Below are 21,803 nucleotides of genomic sequence, written 5' to 3'. Positions count from 1 at the left end.
GGTCACTATCTTGATGCTGTTTACGTTGTGCATCCATGGTTTTGTGCAGCACATCAAGATAATGACTGCCAGTGATCGGAAAGTCCAGATTTACCTATGGCTACTTCTCTAATTCTAACAGGATGACTAGAATAAATATGGTCTAAGAATGCATCAGAGGCAGGTCTTGTTACTCTATTTACCATCTGTGTTAATCCAATATTGTTCAGTGCCTTCAATCAGCCAAAATGGTTCACTAATGATCTATACAAAGAAATAAATAAACGCGATAATCTTCTAAAGAGGACCAGGAGAACACAAAATGAACAAGATTGGTCTGCTTTTAAACTGATTAAAAACAAGGTGACGAGGAAACTAAGAAATGCGAAGGAACAGCACTTTAAAACTCAGTTCAGTAAAAATCAAAAATGTCCAAAGAAACTTTGGTCTTTAATTAAAGACCTATCTAAAGATACAAGGAATAATGTCGACTCCGTCCCTATTGCTGACGAAAACAACAACCTGATAAAGGATGACCATTCAATCGCTGAACGCTTTAACCGCTTCTTCGCTGATGTATATAAACGTCTTATAAAAGCGGCACCTATACTTCATTATGATGCTCTTCCTGGTCTACAAGACAAATCTAACAGTCAAATTGATAATCTTATTCCGCAAATAACTCCTAGTGAGGTTAACGATTATCTTCTAAGTATACCTACACACAAAGCCACGGGAATCGATGGGCTTGGTGCCAGAGTTCTAAGGAAAGCATGATACTTCAATGTTCTAAGATATTTCAGAGTTCTAAGGAGCAAGATATTTCAATGAAATATCATGCTCCATAGCTAAAATTATAAATCACTGTATTGAAACTTGTACATTTCCCTCACAAAGGAAAATAGCAAAGGTTAAACCACTATTCAAGAATCAAGGAAACAAGCAAGATATTCAAAACTATCGTCCTATTAGTATTTTGCCTATTCTTTCTAAAGTCTTTGAAAGACACATCTTCAATGCAATGAACACCTACTTAACAGAAAATGCACTTTTATACCGCTTCCAATCAGGGTTCCGTAAAAACCACTCCACGGATACTGCTTTATTGTTTCTTCTGGACCAAGTCCTTCTTGACCTTGATAAGAACAATGTCAGCGGCTTAGTCTTTGTGGACTATAGCAAGGCATTGGACTTGATCAATCATGACATTCTCCTAGTAAAGTTAAGATCATATGGATTCCCAGATGTTGTAAAGCTATTGCAAAGCTATCTATTCAATCGCAAACAGTGTGTTACTGTAAATAACTCGACTTCGTCACAACTTATACTAACCAATAAAGTTCCTCAAGGTAGCATATTAGGACCTCTACTGTTTTTAATTTTCGTCAATTATCTTCCCGAAGCTGTTGGATCGGACTCAACTATTCATGCTTACGCGGATGACACCACATTTAAAGCCAGCGCTAATATCGATAATGCACCTTTGGAATTGGAACGACGTCTTCAAGAATACATGGATAAATTAAGTAAATAGTCTAGCGAAAATGGGATGGTCCTAAACGCTGTTAAAACCAAAGCATTACTTATCACAGGAAAAAGGCTACATTCATCATTTGTTGATGGCAATCACCTGTCAGTGACCATTGATGGGGCCGAAATTGAACAAGTAACCTCTTATAAATTGCTTGGTGTAACAATCGATCAAGATTTAGTGACCACATTTCTAGCCTAAAGGCCAAGCTTTCTCAGCGTATTGGTTTATTGAAAAAGATAAAGAGATACCTTCCAATAAAAGAAAGACTTTTATACTATAACGCCATGATTAAACCCGTCCTTATGTACGGGAGCATGGTTTGGAATACCTGCGACGTTAAAGAAATCCACTGTCTCCTAAGGTTAAAGAAAAGGGCTGCCCGAGTAATTCTTGGAGTAGACCCTTATTCTAGAAAAGTTGTAAACTTTAGTAAACTAGGCTGGTTGCCTTTTTTTGACGAAATTAACTAAACAAATGTACCATGATTTTTAAGAGCTTCAAATGCGATGTTCCGATTTACATCAGAGATTTGCTCAAGACGAACAGTTCTGTACACAATAGGTCTACCAGACATGGCAATTTAAATTTATTGTGTCCCAAATACCTAAGAAATAACGATGGTGGCAAGGCATTCAGTGTTGACGCAGTTAAGTTATGGAACAGCCTTCCCCATGATATCAAAAAAAAGCCTAGTGTAAAACAATTCAAAACAGCTGTGAAAAAGCATTTTATAAGCTCATATAAAAACCTGGACAACTTTGAAACAGATTTAAGCAATAGCACATTATCTAATTTTAAATTTTTATAAATTAATTTTATCTTTCTGAATATTTTTAATATGTATTGCTATTTTTATTATAGAATTTTGTAATTATTTATATATTTATTCATTTATCATTTTTTGTAATGCTGTATAATCTAGTTAGAGGGCCACAGGTTTGTCAGCTTTTCATCTGTTACGTGTCCCCCTCTTCAACTAAAGTCCTTACTATTAACAGATAGCCTAGACGATCGGGAAGATAGTATAGATTACTGAGAGATGGACTGGAACATTGAGTGTAGCATGGGTCAATAATGAGTAACTATAAACATTAAGATATAGCCTTGATCTACCGCGAGACCAGCAAGGGTAAAAAAGATAACAAAGGGATAACTTAGACCCTGAGAGGTTAACTACAATTGTCGAGCAACTAGTTACGATTAAGAACATTAACGTGTGTATAAGAAAATAATGGAGTACCTTCGATAAATAGAGGATACAGAGTATAGAAAGATGGAATCTTGATGAAGACAAAAAACTTCAGAGTAGCCGATATCAGAAGAGGGGCACAATGGATCATAAAGCGATAACTTATCGAAATGTATAACAATATTAAGTTTATATTCGCTACATGCGAGTTTCTTCAGTTTCATAAAGATGTTAAAACTCACCAAAATTATCGTCCACTTGAGAATCAGGTTTAAAGTAAAGATCCCGGCTCCATTCTACCATACATTTAAGAATTAAAACGAAACATTCCAGACCTTTGATACGAATACTGCGTTCTTGAACCTGGAAAAATCATATAAAAATAAGACGACATTAATACTATTCATATAAAAACGTGATAAAAAAATGTATTATAATCAACATTGTCAGCACAAAATATTAGAGACATGTTCTAGTCCTTTTCATGTTGATAGACTATGCTCCAGTTTTATCATGTTGATAGACTACGCTCCAGTTTTTTCATGTTGATAGACTACGTTCCAGTCCTTTTCATAATAATAGACTACGTTCCAGTCCTCTTCGAGTGGCATAGATATGAACAAGAGAATGTAGATAAGTAAACATTATGAAACATATTCATCAACTTACTTGTGTCGCTCCTAATTCAATAGCTTGACGTCCTTGGGCAACTTTAGACAAATCATTGATCAATCTTTGAAAGATATTCGACAAAACCAATTCACAGTCGTAATTTAAATATATATCAACAACCGTCTGTGCGTCTGCAATAGAAGACACGAATGGACATTAATGGCTAATATGAATGGATATTAATGGATGACAGGAAGATAAAATCATAAATTTGATTGTTTGGTATATTGATAATTAGTAAGGGAAAGGTCACACCTCACCTCTTGCACACCCACGGAGAAAATTTGAACGAAAGGATGGTGAAGATTGAATATAGGATGGGATTTGAAAACAAAAGATGCTTAATTGTTGCACAGGGTTAAGCAAATGGAGAAGACATTTGGGAGAACTTGAGACAATGTCAGTGCAAGATTTACACCGAAAGTTGACATTTTGCAACAGATAGAGAGTTCTCACCAAAGTCTCAAGGTTTGCATAAGCCAGTAAAAACACAAAAAAATCTTTTAGTTCTGTTGTAAATAATAGTAATGCGAAACAGACAACTTCAAGAAAAAAATTAAAAATTTTTCTCTAACATGTATTCATGATTCAGTTGCAAATTATCTTTGATTGATATAATTGATGTAGCTCAGATACGCATGTCTGTACAGGCTAATGCAAACACAATTTAAGTTTTTATTAAGTAAATAGTGATGTCGGATGAATAGCTTTAGAACATTGAGTTTTGATGTCGTTAAACATTCACGGTGTACATTAAAAAAATACAATTCCTTTTATTAAACTTTCTGATGATCAGTGAAAGACTCTCAATGAAAACAAAAGGTTTCCAAAGAAATAAATGATCATAAAGTTCCGAAATTTTCATAGCGTGACTAAACTTGAGAACTGACTACGCTACTTAACACAATCGCTTTTATAGAAAATTGATCGATGGTATTTCAAATATTAGTTGTTTATATAAATACCCTGCTAGAAGCGTTCAAACTTTGGAGATACTTGTCTGCTTTGGCATAAGAGAAAACTTGAAGCAAAGTACAAATAATTAAATATGGTTTATTACATTGAAATAAGAAGGAAAAGTTTCTCCCTCAAATAAAAATGCAAATAAGAAATTAGAAACAGGAAACACTAAGTTTGTGTACTTCATTTAAGAAAAGATAATACTTTTAGCGAAGGCTCCTTTGATGAGGTATAGGCTTCTCTGCACTAGGTTAAAAAAATTTCTCATTTGGCATTTTCCGTTTTTTGTTAAGTACTTTCAGTAATATATGTTAGTTAAGTTGTAAAGGTTACAGACGTTGGTATCTTTGGTTAAAATGTTGAACGAGCATACAGATTTTGTTCGAGTGGTATCCTTTGATTTTGGTAAAACCTTTGATTCAGTATCAAATAACGTCGTAGTTTAAAACTTTTCTTTTCCAATCTGATTCCGGTTACTTGGTGTCCCTTGCTTTTTTGTTGATCGCATAAGTTTTTATGCTTCCTGCAATTACTTAGCGACATTTTTTTCTCTTAGAAATGCAATGAACGCTTTTTAAAATAGACTATTTTGCTGTAATTTTTCTTAACAAACTGAAATATTTTAGTATGCATTAAAAAAAATAACTAGTGAAAACCAACTGTTTACTTGCAGCACTTGATCATTTCATCTTCAGAGTCAAACTGAGCCATGTTGACTGACGTGTCGACAAGGCTGTTCTCGGGACTGGTATAGTCCTGAGAAGGGCTACCGCTAAGGTTGTCGAAACGTCAGTCAACAAGGCTCAGTTTGACTCTGAAGATAACTACCGATAAGGTTGTCGAAACGTCAGTCAACATGGCTCAGTTTGACTCTGAAGATGACTACCGCTAAGGTTGTCGAAACGTCAGTCAACAAAGCTCAGTTTGACTCTGAAGATGACTACCGTTAAGGTTGTCGAAACGTCAGTCAACAAGGCTCAGTTTGACTCTGAAGATGACTACCGCTAAGGTTGTCGAAACGTCAGTCAACAAGGCTCAGTTTGACTCTGAAGATGACTACCGTTAAGGTTGTCGAAACGTTAGTCAAAAACAACAAAAACAGTCCTTCTCAGGACTATACCAACCTGGACGATCTACATTTACAAACATGTAACGATACTCCCGGGTACAAACCATTTACCTTAAAACGTTTATTGTTGTGTGAACAAATGTTACAAGTTAGAACCATAGCTAAATATTGAGCGTTGTATTTCCATCAACATTATGACAAATTTTATTTTAAAAAATGAAAATAGAAAGTGAAGTTTATCATTCTTCAATATTTTAATCAAAAAAATTCAATTCTTAAGTTCAAACGAACTTATGCCAAAATCGTAAAAGTTTTAATCATTAATTTTCATCTCAGTTATCGACATGACGTAATGAAGATGTTTTTACATACGGGAATTGTTGACAGTATATAACATTTTCTGTCTTTAAGGTCATATATACATAACAAACGTACAAAAATTATCTCTCACATTTTTCAATAAATGACCATAAAACCCAATGACATGACATGACATCATGATGATGATTTATAAATGTGAATTTTTAACATCATACAAAACTTGTTTTCACGATATTAACATGCGTAAGGTAAATTGTATTCACAGTTCTTGAAAGCATGTCTAAAGAAAGTCAATCTATAACTTCATCAAAATAATCTTCATCTACAACACCATATTATCAAATGACTCACAATGAATGAGTTGTCGACATTCTTTCATTTCTATGTAGTGAACGTCTTATTTATAATATTATATAATAGCCGGAAGAATTTAAGCAATTTCATTGGTCGAGAGCTATGATCGATAAGAGGACAGACGCACGGAATTGTGGTCACAGAAAATTCCTTGTTTTTAAATGACAAACGAACGGAGAATATATTTGAATATTTACCTGAATATATCCCTGAATGGGCAAATAAAGAAATTAAGAATGCCTAGTTAAAGCATTGGACGCATTTGAGCAAAAAGAAAAGAAAAAATCCGGTTTTCAAACATTGATTTACCCCGGCGGCTCGTGGCCACTCAGTTTTTATCACAATGACGTCACACCCGTGTATCTATAACTGTATAGACAATTGTTAAATGTTATCTATTTGTTAAATAAAAATAACCAAATTATCTAACCATACATTTTTATTAAAAAGTAAATCATCAACATGAAATTTGTTCAGAGATACAATACATAATGATAAGTTTGACAGAGCATCTTACAGTAGTAGTTTAATCTAGAGGATGCCCTGTTTAAATGACAATTCATTTATGAAGATTACAGTAGAATCTTAGAAAGGAATACACAAATATTCATGATCAATTAGTATAGAAGCGCTCTTTTTAAATACAAGTCATTTGTGTAATATAAAGCAATTATACATCATTTCAGATTATTGCAAAACATAGATAATATTTTACATTCTTTAATAGCAGGAGGTAAGACATTCCAAGAAATAGTACCGATAAATTTAAAAGATCTTTCGCAAAATTAATCCAAATTTATTTTTTGAACATATAAATAATTTCTTAAAGATTGCCTGGTAGAATAAGAATACTTCTTCTGTAGAAAATTATAGTAGGTGGAAACAAGCAATCATCCTTACGACCATCAACATCTAAGTGAAATTTTCTCAAAAGGTTTTTGAATTTACTATTAAAGTTTGAGTTGATGTATTTATTCAGGAACATTAAGTTTTAAAAATTGAATTCTGCAATTTAAACTCTCAACAATAGCTAAACTTCCTGTATTGGAATGCAGAGTTATAATAGACATTAAATGACATTTTTCGTCAAATTTAGCGCATACTTTACGACTCTTTAAATCTACAGCAACCAATGACCCATCAAACACTCCAATGTAATAAGATTTGTGTACAATTAGGTTCGAGTGCAAAAAATATAAACTGATACCACATACAAAGTCATTCACATCACCATTCTCGTGAACATTAATTACACAAAAGTTCGTATCCAAGTCTTTGCAAAATGTTATGACTGCTTGTTTACTATCACTTATAAAGCAGTTGAACGTTAGATCATTTACAGTTTCCTGTTCTTCAACAATTTTTCCCAAGACATCTGCTATGGATATTTCTGCAGTATGCCAAGGTTTCAAGTAAAGTTCATTGTTGTTATTTCCCCATTTCCATAATGTGTATTCTGTTTTAATTACAGTTAAAATAACAGAATTATCAGGTGATACAGCTGCTGCTTTAAATTTTGAACTATGGACAGGAAGTCTTTTGTTGTATTGTATCTCACCCTTGGTAATTCTAACAACTTGAACAAACTTTTCTTCGTCAATACAAACTAAGACATCACCAAATGTTAAGATTTTCTTAGGTTTAAATCCAATGTTAACATGCTTTGCTTGTGTAGAATCTACAAAATTTTCAGACGAAGTTGATATCTTCGTAAGATGATCAGAACCATCCCATATCCACAGTAAACCATCTGACCACCAACATCCAAATACATCCTTCAGTTGCATTGGTACAGTTTGAATAATAGTGCAACGTTCAATGCTCCAAATATAAATGTTGACGTGGTCACCAACAGCGAAAGCAGCAAAAAAAGATCCATCCGGTGAAAAACAACAACATTCAATTTTAAATTTTTCAAAGATAAATGAAGGTCTCCAAAGATGATCAATTTTGAAAATTTTAAGCTTGGAAAAATACGGCACAACGTAAAATTCCTTAAACGAGATTGGATGGACTTTGTTAAGAGTCCTCCAAAAACATGGACACTCAACATTTGGTAAACAAAACACGATTTCTCCTTGATCGTTGTATTTTTTCAACTGACTGACTTCAGAAAGCTTTCCATTCTGCTTTGTATGATAAAAAATACAATCACGATAATTGTGTATTATCATTGAATGTAAACGTCGTGAATCATACTTTCCACTTGAAAAAATATCGATTGCCTTTGGAAATTCAAAAAAAAACGAAGTCCAGAAGAACTTTGCAACAAAGAACTCTGAATATTTATCGGTGTATTGTAGTTTTTGGTAATCAACAACGCAGCGTCGATCGATTCTTTGCAAAGTTAATGAATTCCATGCAATGAACACTCTTTTATAAAAACCATCTTTAGGAAATCCATTGTAATGTTTTACATATTTTGCTGTAATAAACAAACCAGAATATAAGAAAGAGCAACGATTAACGACATCATCTGACTGTAAACATAATAACAAACGTCCATTGTTAACATCCCACAACTTTACTTCAGTAGATCCATCACTAGTTACCAGTCTACTTCCGTTAGGTGAAAAGGAGCAACAACATATGTTCCCACGTACAAAACCAAATTTCTTTGATGTTGCATAGTCATAGATGTCATACAGGAAAATAAATGTGTCTACATCATCCCACTTATCCAACCTTGAATCATCGAGTGCAGTGCCTAGAGTCCATCGTTGCTTAAAATCAGGAAGTTCAAAAATAGATATTTGACCATTTTCATATCCTACAGCAAGAAGTTCATCATTGGACGACACACAAAGACATGTAACGTTAGCACGCAAGGAGACAGTCAAATGATGATGGTTTGTTAGATATGTTGAGTTTAAATTCTCAACCCAAGTAAGCTTTCCTTGTTTCAATAAATCCCTTGCCAATAATCTTTTTTCGTTACTGCCATGAATTCTGTTTGCAATAATTTGTAAATAAAGTAAGCTTTCATCATACTTATATAACACCTTCCTTATCATAAATAAATGAAATAGTAGTTCCTCAAGTACATCTTTTTTTAAAAAAGGACGTCGTTCCTTAATGATTTCAAACAATTCAGACTCAAAGGTATCCACTTCAATGTCTTCCACAACCATTAACCTCGCACAAACCACTTTGACATCTACTGCCCAGCTAAAGTCAACATTTTTGCGACATTTTAACATATGATAGATTCCATTCTTCAAAGCATAGTGAATCATAGCAGTGCTCATCTGACCTTTAAAAATGTTCATCGACCTGATGTGTTTAAACACTTTCTCACAAGCATGCCATAAGAACTTATGACCATTTTTTGGATCAACTGTAAACTCATGCTCTTCATAACCATCTGATTTCAACCAATCAACGAGAGACTTGTGATAAACGGTCAAATAATCATCGTAAATTGGAAAAAATTGAGATAGCACTCCATGTATTTTAAAACGATCTTTAAACTTCATGTCATCAGAAAAACCCAAACAATGAAGAAGAAAAGACAAAGGCAAAATACTTTGATAAGTCACTAACACTTCAAGACATTCCGTAAAGTTTTCTGTAAAGTCGGAAGTAACGGTTTTGTGTGTTGATAAAATTATTTTTTTCAATAATTTTTTTAATCTCTTGAATTGTTCTGTGTAAAATTTACTCAACCCATTAGGAACCAATTGTTTAATATTCTTGACAGTTAGCTCAGTTTTTTCTTTTTTTAAACTCTCTTGTGCGTGGTAAGCGTACAGAAACGAACCCGCGCATTTTTCATACTCATCACTGTCATCACTGTCATCACTGTCATCACTGTCATCACTGTCATAACTGTTTTTGTGCCGCCAGTCAGCAACGAAGAAATTACTCTTCAACTCATGTGCTAAATACTTGCACAGATCGGATTTGTTCTTTCTATCATGAGGTCGAGTTTCTATTTCTACAGGATTCATGTCTTTCAATTCCTTTTTAACAGGAAGTTCTGGACGACTGGTGATGAAGATTTTAATCCATTTAGGCAGTCGGCAAAATTCATCAGAAATCAATTCCAATAATTCACTTTTGCCCTTAACTTGACTTTCATCTAACGCATCAATAACCAAAAGCATTGGTTCATGATCTTCCAATAAATGCAATGGATCATTTAATAAAACACGGAATGCAGCGGTGATCGATTCTTTGGAATGGTTTCTCTGTAATTCTTCATTCAGTTTAGATTTAAACTCTGATATTGTATCACACATGCTGCTGGCCAGTGATTCTATCAATATTCGAGGATTTCTATAATCTGATCTATTATATCTGCAGAAATGACAAGCAGCAAGTTTCTTCTTTTCGGAATATCGTCGACACAACTCAGCAGCAAACACACTTTTACCAACGCCTGGACCAGCAATCAAAATCATGACATTAGAAGCATCTTCACTTTCATCTTCAAACCAAATGTCGAGTTCTTCAAATAACCATTGTCTAGTGCCTTCAAGGTATTTCTTGTTGAGATCTTTTATAACACCTTTGAAATTGCACTTTCCAAGTTTCTTGAGATCTGAACATGTTTTGACTTGCAACATGTCTTTTACTCCAGCTACATCAGCTTTTGTTGCCATATCTTGTTTAATTTCTACTACATCAGCTTTTGTTGCCATCACTTGTGTAATTTCAGCTACATCAGCTTTTGTTGACACAATTTCTTTAATTTCCTTAACGTCATTTTTTATATCTTCCACACCTTCTTTTGTTTTGTTAGCAACTGCACACCAGTTTTTTAACAATTCAATATAATTTGCTTCATCAGGACTGAGACGAGCTTCCTTCAATTCATCTATTTCAGTTTGTTGAATACCCAGACCAACCAATGCTTTTGAAATTTCCTGCCACAAGTACTCAAACTCACTGTCATCTATACTAGTTGTAGTTATGTGACCGTACACTTTGTTTCGATAAAACTTTATTCTTGCAATGTTTGCTGAGATTGAAGACTCTGAAGAGGAAGGGAGATTATTCCATCCACCATGTGGAGCTGTTAGACCACATATGTTACGCAACAAGACAGTCAATAATGAAATATCAAAGTTTTTAATGTCAGGTGAGCCAGTCGACGGGTAAAGAAGATTCCATTGCTCTTTGTTGATGACTTTGAATTTTAGTGATGTCAATTTACTCTTTGTAGAAGGATCATTAAGTTTATCTTTTAAGTTTGATGATTGAAGATTTATAATGATTTGCAATTTTGTTTTTAAGGCTTGTGTTCCTTTATTTATCAAAAGTTTACTTAAACGAGATCCGTTTGCCTCAAACTTCAGTTTTTTAGGCGGTGAAGCCATTTTTCAAGCAAGAAATGAAGAGCAAGTTTGTGCAAAAAGCATCAATTTGCAATGTACAAAATGAGCACAACGAGATCCATTTTCCTCAATCTTTAATTTATTAGGTGGCGAAACCATTTTTTATTCTAGAAATAAGGAATGAGTTTGTGAACAAAGGTATAATTTAATATGTACAAAATGTTTACAAAAGTTAAAAGGATAAATTAAAAATAGTACCAAAAGTCATTTATGAAGACTTGTGTGCTTCATTTCTTTCTCTTGATAAAAATTGTGTTCACTGCCTAGTGACATGACCCAGTAATTGATCTCACATCAAGGCATGAAAATAGTAGGCTTGATACAATGGGAAAACACTTAAAATGATAATATTTTCGCCTACTCGGCGCGAGAGGCAGCAAATACCTTGCGATAGTAACGCCTAGTTAATAAATAATATATCTTATTTGTCTAACAATCGTGTGGTGAACAGATACGTCGTTCTTTTAACAGGATATATCAAACTGGTTTGCTTTGTTGTATGAATATTTGCTTAATAACATTTTGATAGGACTATATTGCTGATGATTCTGTTCCAATTTATATTTTTGCTAGACTGCAGTTTAGCGGGCACCCGAAGCGCTTGTGACTGCGGGCTCGTTTTTCCTTGTGACTATGGGGTAGGGTTTTGGTCAGCGTCAAAGGTGTCCGCTAAACTGCAGTAGTATCCCAAAGGACTATAGCTTAACTCTAATTATATATTTAAATTCTTCGTCATTTTTGACAATCTGTTAAATTCAAATCGTCATCATTACTAATTGAAATGAAAATAAGAAAACTATCTCTTATCTGCTTTACATTTTCCTCACCAAAACACAAAACACAGGGTGAGAGATAAACAACGCGACATATGAATAAAATACAGAACAAAATACAAGTACAGACTGCACATAGTATCAAGTTCCTTGTATTTTTTGCCCAAACGAGATAAATTTGACGTCTGTAATCACCAGTATAGCGTATAAATGAATGATATTTTCAGCTGCAAGGTTTTGACTATAGTCACAAAAAACAAAGTGCAGATTGTACGCTCTAAAGCATAGGTAATTAAAGAACAACATAAGTATTGACTTTACTTAAAACAATTCTATTAGTCATCGTTTGCATATGCGACTATCAGCGATGACACAACCAAGGATATCACGACGAACAAACACTGCCTGCCTCACTGCCTCACTCAGACACTTTTTTAGTATGGCATAGTGGTTAGCCGCGCATGCACAGCGGCTACCAACAAAAACTTACTAGTGATAAATTATATTATTGTTATAACACAGTATAACTTGATGTCTACAACTGCTCCCCCCCCAAAAAAATGTTGTTGCTCCCCAAATTTTACATGCTAGCCACATGCCTGCTTATATTGATAACACTTAAAGGGTGATTCCGTTTAAAGATGCTACGAGAATTTCTAAAAACTTAACAGTTGATGAATGTCTTCTGCATGATGAGATAACGTAAGAAAAGTACAAATAATACACAAATCCTTCATTACTTTTTCTATAATCTTCAATTTTGCAATTTTCATGTGTCCAAATGGGGAAGCGCCGGCCCTTATTTTATTACTGGCGAAGGTAAAATGCCCCCTTGCCTATCACCTCACGGCAGGGAGCTTCGGTACATTTCTAGCGGTTACATTAATGACTCTTTTTTAATGGGCTACTCCTAGTCAGAATGCGAGCAAAACGTATATGACACTCTACAATCGTTTCAGAAGTTAGGATTTCTACCCCATAAAGATAAATCTGTTACAGAACCCACACAGACTTTACAGCATTTAGGGTTTGTGCTAAATTCAATAGATATGACTATCTATATATCCATAGCGAAACACAACAAATTATGCGAGGTTGCCAGAGGGGTGCTAAAATCTGACTCTCCAAGCATACGGGAAGTGACCAAGCTAATTGGTATGATGGTAGCTTGTTTTCCTGACGTTGAATATGGCCCACTGTTTTATCGTGATCCTGATAGGGAGAAAACAACAGCCCTTAAGTCTAAAAGGGGTAACTTTGATTCGACATTGAAACTCTTCCCTCCGGCGCTGGAGGACGTATCTTGGTGGATTAATAATGCATATGAGTTCAAAAAACATCTGAATCATGGCAAGATTGACCACGTATTGTATACGGACGCCTCTACTAAGGGAGGGGGCGCACGTATTAACAAACAGGCAACCCCAGACGAATAGTCAATAACCGAAAAGACTCGCACATTAACTGCCTGGAACTCCAAGCAATACTGTTTGGGCTACAATCTCTCTGAAGAGATCTAGCCCACATTCACATTAAAGCAATGACCGATTATACCACTGCACTTGCATATATTAACCACATGGGGGGCTGCCACTCTCATCATTGCAATAAAATTGCAAGGGAAATATGGGCGTGGGGCAGAATCAGGGACATATGGTTAACAGTCAGCTATATCCCTGGGAAACTTATTGTGGTGGCTGACAAAGCTTCTAGAGCATTTGATTATTCTAAAGAATGGAAGCTTGATGCTGAATTATTTCTTGAAATAACAGCATATTTTGGGACCCCAGAAGTTGACATGTTTGCTTTAAGACTAAACTATCAACTTAAACCCAATGTCTCGTGGCAGCCATATCCACAGGCGTGGGCTATTGACGCTTTTTGCTTTGATGGGAGTAAATTGTTTCTTTATGCTTTTCCACCCTTTATTGTTATATGACAAGTTTTACAAAAAGTAGATATGGCCCAGGCACAGACAATTCTCATCGTGCCGAGTTGGCCAACTCAATCCTGGTATCCGATACTGGCAAGATTAGTGATTCACCGACCCATTCTCCTACCCAAAAACAAAAGCAACGTGAGCTTACTATCCAATCAAACAAAAGAACATCTACTCAAAGGGAGACTGAGACTGATAGCTTGTCTCTTATCCGGAGATCACTCTCAAGTAAGGGCATTTCACCACAGGCTCAAGGAACAATACTTAATTCCTGGCGGCCAGGAACACAAAAACAATATCAGGTGTACCTTAACAAGTGGTAACTCTATACTAACAAGCAAAATGCAGATCCCCTTCATCCAACTTTACAGGAAGTTCTAGACTTTCTACAGCATTTATTTAATCAAGGGATGAGTTACAGTTGCATAAACACTGCTCGAAGTATGTTATTTTCATTAGTCATTACTGAAGGGAATTCTACGAGTGGTACACATTATATGGTTCAGAGATGACACCTCCATTGTATAAGAGTATTTAAAGACACGTCCCGCAGTAGAAGACTTAACCCTACAACAGCTAACTCATAAGTTGGTAATGCTGGGTGCATTAGTGACAGGGCAGCGTGCTCCATCACTCCACCTCATGAAACTCTCAACTGTAAAGAGGGAAGAGGACTCATACACCTTCTATATCGACCAACTTGTCAAAAAATCTGGACCAACACGCATTCAACCTACTTTAGTGATACCAAAGCTCCCTGCCGATCACCGACGATGTGTTGCCTCAGTCATGGAAGAATATATTAAACGTACTGTTCACATTCGGGGTTAGGAAAATCAACTATTTCTTTGCACAATTCGACCCTTTCATAAAGTATCAAAGTCATCTATATCTCGTTGGATAAAGGTTGTCATGCAAACTGCAGGAATTGACATAGAAACGTTCACCCACATAGTACACGAGCCGCAGCCACCAACAAGGGGAAGCAATGTGATGTTTTGATAAACTCTATACTGAAAGCTGCAAGTTGGAAGACTGATTGCGTTTTTAATCGGTTTTACAATAAGAACGTTGTGTCTCAATGTGGAGATGCGGAGTTTGGGAATGCCATTCTTTCAGCGTCCCAATAAGAGAGATATTGGTTGAGAATTCTCTTTAGTTGAACTTAGCAGGGAGTTCAGAACATATATACTTGCATGTATAGTGCAAGAGAAGGAAATACTTTAACTTCATATTTGTTACTCTTTCTGGGTATGTTTGACACATCTCCAATGAAAATAAGTTTATAACTTAATGTCTTCTTTGCGTGTAGGCATGGAGTGTGTCCACATGACTTTCAAATCTCGTGGGATCTCTGCGGTAGATGCTAATAGAATTAGGAAATTGAACGAGCTTACCTGAAGTTGAAGTTCGATTGGCATTCAATTAGCATCTACAGAGCAGAGTTTACACGCCCACCCATCATCTTACTGCCTCCCTGCATATCGTTCATATGCACATTTCGGCGGTTCATATGGCCACTATCTTTGAAACATGACCAATGTGCGCATGCGTAGTATCTCTCGTGTAATCTCTGCTCTGTAGATGCTAATAGAATCCCAATGGAACTTGAATTTCAGGTAAGTCTCGATCAATTTCCTAATTTGTTTGTAGTCATACTTCATACTACGCAATGCTTCAGTATAAAAATTGTTAAGTATGAAATGTAAACACAAAATCTCGGTTAACTTACGTAAAATTAACTTTGTTTTAGAAATAAGACTTCATATACGACGATTGTGTGGACAAAATTATGCTTGCGTACCTAACAAAAGAAAAGAAATTTAATATAAAAAACGCGACTACATACATATCATTTAAAAAATGGTGATCATAATTTATACATTAATGAAACACCAGCTTTTTATCCATGCAAGTTTTGTTATATAAACACATTTAAATAACGAACTAAGATAAAGAGAGAGTCAGGATCTCCATCAACAAACAGTATTATAAAACATTAATGACATCTATGTAGAACATTCTTGTTATATAACTAAGTATACATCACTGACTAAAAACAATTATTTTAAAATAAAATACATAAATAAGAACCTCATGCAGAGTACATAATAACATTGAGATTAGTAGAATTCCAAAGGACTGCTGCTAAATCTTATAAAGTTTCACAAGTTTTATTTCAGGAAGAGAGAATCACTTATCTAAGACAGGATTTGAATGCCAATGATTAAGACACGATTTTCGAAACTGTGAATGGATTTTTCCCCTCAGTAATGAAAAATTCCATTCATGTATATTCTTGAATAAATCAGTTCTTATTATAAAAAATCTTTGCTATTGAATAAATCATTGTAAATTATAAATACATGTCAAACATCAACTGCACGCAATTATAATTACTTATGATCAATAAAGATATTTTAGATACAACAGTAAAGCATGCAATGCAAGTAAACCTTAAGACTGCTAGATAAACAAGATCAAATCATAATTTTAAAACCTCACTGTGTTGCATGAATCAACAATTTACAAAATAGATTCGGTTTCATTTTTTCTCTGTGTAAATACAATCTTCCTGTGTTCAACATTTGCATATTTTTTTAAATTTTCTTACTTTTAAAAGAAATGGTTTGTTGTATGCAACAATCAACATTTTGTTAGACACACAGAGATTAATCAAAAGCGGCGTTAGCAAGAATGGAGGTAATGCATGATTGGACACGTGCCCCTCCCTATATAAATTTTCACAGATTCCCATTTCTTCATAGACAAGTATGCTATTTCACCTCTCCCATACCTTTGAACAGGTTTTGCTTTCCTTTACCATGCAGCTTATTGTCAATAGTTAGAATGTTGGTATATAAATTTAGATATGATTCCTCATGCATGTTCAGTCATACTTTATCGAGATGCTGCTTTAGCTAATTTGTTATGTCGGTAATGTAATTCTAATATATCGTTTAATTTTTTTAATTTACTTCCGTTTTAGAAGTAAGACGACTGTGTGAACAAAATTATGCTTGCTTTAGTTCTTTACATGACACATACTCAACAAACGGATGAAAGATTTAATATAAACAACGCGACCACATACATATCAGATTAAAAATGGTGATGAGAGTTGATACCTTATTGTAACATCAATCTTTTATCCTTATGAGTTTTGTTACATAAACACATTTGAATAACGAACGAAGATGAAGAGTGAGTCAGGATCTCCTTCAACAAACAGTATTAAAACACTTTAATGACTTCTATGTAGAGTATTCTAGTTATATAACTAAGTATACATCACTCACTAAAAACAACTGTTATTGAAATAAAAATACATAAATAAGAACCTTATGCAGAGTACATAATAACATTGAGATTAGTCAAATTCCAAAGGACTACTGCTAAATCTTATAAAGTTTCACAAGTTTTAACTCAGGAATAGAGAATCACTTATTTAAGACAGGATTTGAATGCCAATGATTAAGACAAAATTTTCGAAACTGTGAATGGATTTTTCCCTTCATTAATCAAAAATTCCATACTTGTATATTCTTGAATAAGTCAGTTCTTATTATAAAAAACCTTTGTTATTGAATAAACCATTGTTAATTATGAATACATGGCAAACATCAACTGCACGCAATTATAATTACTTATGATCAATAAAGACACTGTAGATACAACAGTAAAGGATGCAATAAAAGTAAACCTTAAGACTGCTAGATAAACAAGATCAATTTATAATTTTAAAAGCTCACTGTGTTGTTGCATGAATCAACATTTTACAAAAACAGATTCGGTCGTGTTCATCCTCTGAGTGTAAATACATTCTTCCTTTGTTTAACATTTGCTTATTTTTCAAATTTTCTTACTTTTAAAAGAAACGGTTTGTTGTATACAACTATCAACATTTTGCTAGACACACTGAAATTAGTCAAAAGTGGCGTCAGCACGAAGGGAGGTGATGCATGATTGGGCACGTGCCCCTCCCTATATAAATTTTCACAGATTCCCATTTCTTCATAGACAAGTATGCTATTTCACCTCTCCCATACCTTTCAACAGGTTTTGCTTTCCTTTACCATGCAACTTATTGTCAATAGCTAGAAAGTTGGTATATAAATTTAGATATGATTTCTCATGCATGTTTAGTCATACTTTATCGAGATGCTGCTTTAGCTAATTTGTTATGTCGGTAATGTAATTCTAAAATATCGCTTAATTTTCTAAAATTACTTCCGTTTTAGAAGTAAGACGACCTTGTGAACAAAATTATGCTTGCTCTAGTTCTTTACATGTCACATACTCAACAAACGGATGAAAGATTTAATATAAACAACGCGACCACATACATATCAGATTAAAATGGTGATGAGTTATACCTTATTGTAACATCAATCTTTTATCCTTATGAGTTTTGTTACATAAACACATTTGAATAACGAACGAAGATGAAGAGTGAGTCAGGATCTCTTTCAACAAACAGTATTAAAACACATTAATGACGTCTATGTAGAACATTCTAGTTATATAACTAAGTATACATCACTGACTAAAAATAACTGTTACTGAAATAAAATACATAAATAAGAACCTCATGCAGAGTACATAATAACATTGAGATTAGTAGAATTCCAAAGGACTACTGCTAAATCTTATAAAGTTTCACAAGTTTTAACTCAGGAATAGAGAATCACTTATTTAAGACAGAATTTGAATGCCAATGATTAAGACAAAATTTTCGAAACTGTGAATGGATTTTTTCCTTCATTAATCAAAAATCCATACATGTATATTCTTGAATAAATCAGTTCTTATTATAAAAACCTTTGTTATTGAATAAACCATTGTAAATTATGAATATATTTCAAATATCAACTGCACGCAATTATAATTACTTATGATCAATAAAACACTGTAGATACAACAGTAAAGGATGCAATAAAAGTAAACCTTAAGACTGCTAGATAAACAAGATCAATTTATAATTTTAAAAGCTCACTGTGTTGTTGCATGAATCAACATTTTACAAAAACAGATTCGGTCGTGTTCATCCTCTGAGTGTAAATACATTCTTCCTTTGTTTAACATTTGCTTATTTTTCAAATTTTCTTACTTTTAAAAGAAACGGTTTGTTGTATACAACTATCAACATTTTGCTAGACACACAGAGATTAGTCAAAAGTGGCGTCAGGAAGAAGAGAGGTGATGCATGATTGGACACTTGCCCCTTCCTAGATAAATTTTTACAGATTCCCATTTTTCTATAGACAAGTATGCTATTTCATCTCTCCCATACCTTTGAACAGGCTTTCCTTTCCTTTACCATGCACTTTATTGTCAATAGTTAGAAAGTTGGTATATAAATTTAGATATGATTTCTCATGCATGTTAAGTCATACTTTATCGAGATGCTGCTTTAGCTAATTTGTTATGTCTGTAGTGTAATTCTAAAATGTAGCTTAATTTTTCTAAAATTACTTCCGTTTTAGAAGTAAGACGACCGTGTGAACAAAATTATGCTTGCTCTATTTCTTTACATGTCACATACTCAACAAACGGATGAAAGATTTAATATAAACAACGCGACCACATACATATCAGATTAAAATGGTGATGAGAGTTATACCTTATTGTAACATCAATCTTTTATCCTTATGAGTTTTGTTACATAAACACATTTGAATAACGAACGAAGATGAAGAGTGAGTCAGGATCTCCTTCAACAAACAGTATTAAAACACATTAATGACGTCTATGTAGAACATTCTAGTTATATAACTAAGTATACATCACTGACTAAAAACAATTGTTATGAAATAAAATACATAAATAAGAACCTCATGCAGAGTACATAATAACATTGAGATTAGTCAAATTCCAAAGGACTACTGCTAAATCTTATAAAGTTTCACAAGTTTTATTCAGGAATAGAGAATCACTTATCTAAGACAGGATTTGAATGCCAATGATTAAGACACAATTTTCGAAACTGTGAATGGATTTTCCCTTCATTAATCAAAATCCATACATGTATATTCTTGAATAAATCAGTTCTTATTATAAAAACCTTTGTTATTGAATAAACCATTGTAAATTATAAATACATTTCAAACATCAACTGCACGCAATTATAATTACTTATGATCAATAAAAACACTGTAGATACAACAGTAAAGGATGCAATAAAATTAAACCTTAACACTGCTAGATAAACAAAATCAAATTATAATTTTAAAAGCTCACTGTGTTGCATGAATAAAAAATTCACAAAAGTAGATTCAGTTGCGTACTTTCTCTGTGTAAATACATTCTTTCTGTGTTTAACATTTGCTTATTTTTCAAATTTTCTTGCTTTTAAAAAAAAATGGTTTGTTGTATACAACTATCAACATTTTTCCAGACACACAGAGATTAATCAAAATTGGCGTCAGCAAGAAGGGAGGTGATGCATGATTGGACACGTGCCCCTCCATATACAAATTTTCACAGGTTCCCATTTTTCCATACACAAGTATGCTATTTCACCTCTCCCATACATTTGAGCAGACTTTGCTTTCCTTTACCATGCAGCTTATTGTCAATAGTTAGAAAGTTGGTATATAAATTTAGATATGATTTCTCATGCATGTTTAGTCATACTTTATCGAGATGCTGCTTTAGCTAATTTGTTATGTCGGTAATGTAATTCTAAAATATCGCTTAATTTTTCTAAAATTACTTCCGTTTTAGAAGTAAGACAACCGTGTGAACAAAATTATGCTTGCTTTAGTTCTTTACATGTCACATACTCAACAAACGGATGAAAGATTTAATATAAACAACGCGACCACATACATATCAGATTAAAATGGTGATGAGAGTTATACCTTATTGTAACATCAATCTTTTATCCTTATGAGTTTTGTTACATAAACACATTTGAATAACGAACGAAGATGAAGAGTGAGTCAGGATCTCCTTCAAGAAACAGTATTATAAAACATTAATGACGTCTATGTAGAACATTCTAGTTATATAACTAAGTATATATCACTGACTAAAAACAATTGGTATAGAAATAAAAATACATAAATAAGAACCTCATGCAGAGTACGTAATAACATTGAGATTTGTTAAATTCCAAATGACTACTGCTAAATCTTATAAAGTTTTCACAAGTTTTAATTCAGGATAGAGAATCACTTATCTAAGACAGGATTAGAATGCCAATGATTAAGACACGATTTCTGAAACTGTGAATGGATTTTTCCTTCATTAATCAAAATCCATACATGTATATTCTTGAATAAATCAGTTCTTATTATAAAAACCTTTGTTATTGAATAAACCATTGTAAATTATGAATACATTTCAAACATCAACTGCACGCAATTATAATTACTTATGATCAATAAAAACACTGTAGATACAACAGTAAAGGATGCAATAAAAGTAAACCTTAAGACTGCTAGATAAACAAGATCAAATTATAATTTTAAAAGTCACTGTGTTGCATGAATCAACAATTTATAAAAATAGATTCGGTTGCGTCTTTCTCTGTGTAAATACATTCTTCCTGTGTTTAACATTTGCTTATTTTTCAAATTTTCTTACTTATAAAAGAAATGGTTTGTTGTATACAACTATCAACATTTTGCTAGACACACAGAGATTAATCAAAAGCGGCGTTAGCAAGAA

At 33.7% G+C, this 21,803-nt stretch overlaps 2 protein-coding genes across 4 annotated transcripts; both read right to left on the bottom strand.

Annotated features, from left to right (window-relative positions):
* Positions 1-1,349: 1,349 nt before the first annotated feature.
* On the bottom strand, positions 1,350-5,045 carry LOC124451108 (brefeldin A-inhibited guanine nucleotide-exchange protein 2-like). The gene is made up of 4 exons (XM_047001734.1): positions 5,006-5,045; positions 3,372-3,505; positions 2,945-3,065; positions 1,350-1,480 (listed from the first exon to the last, which is right to left on the bottom strand). Exons 1-4 carry the CDS (start codon positions 5,043-5,045, stop codon positions 1,443-1,445), a joined length of 333 nt encoding a protein of 110 aa, XP_046857690.1. The 3' UTR covers positions 1,350-1,442.
* A 1,454-nt stretch (positions 5,046-6,499) lies between these two features.
* LOC124450766 lies at positions 6,500-21,084 on the bottom strand. Of its 3 annotated transcripts, none has more exons than XM_047001405.1 (2): positions 20,993-21,084; positions 6,500-11,524 (listed from the first exon to the last, which is right to left on the bottom strand). In XM_047001405.1, the coding sequence occupies exon 2, from the start codon at positions 11,397-11,399 to the stop codon at positions 7,050-7,052; it is 4,350 nt and encodes a 1,449-aa protein (XP_046857361.1). In that variant the 5' UTR covers positions 11,400-11,524; positions 20,993-21,084; the 3' UTR covers positions 6,500-7,049. The 3 variants fall into 3 exon arrangements, with proteins under 3 accessions (XP_046857361.1, XP_046857360.1, XP_046857362.1); XM_047001404.1 differs by lacking the exon at positions 20,993-21,084 and adding an exon at positions 15,862-15,904; XM_047001406.1 differs by lacking the exon at positions 20,993-21,084 and adding an exon at positions 15,873-15,890.
* Positions 21,085-21,803: the final 719 nt, after the last annotated feature.

Source organism: Xenia sp. Carnegie-2017, unplaced genomic scaffold (genome assembly GCF_021976095.1).
Source record: "Xenia sp. Carnegie-2017 unplaced genomic scaffold, XeniaSp_v1 HiC_scaffold_24, whole genome shotgun sequence".
NCBI lineage: Eukaryota > Metazoa > Cnidaria > Anthozoa > Malacalcyonacea > Xeniidae > Xenia > Xenia sp. Carnegie-2017.
The sequence above is the reverse complement of the archived record's forward strand: the minus strand, read 5'-3'. Positions and strand labels throughout refer to the sequence as shown.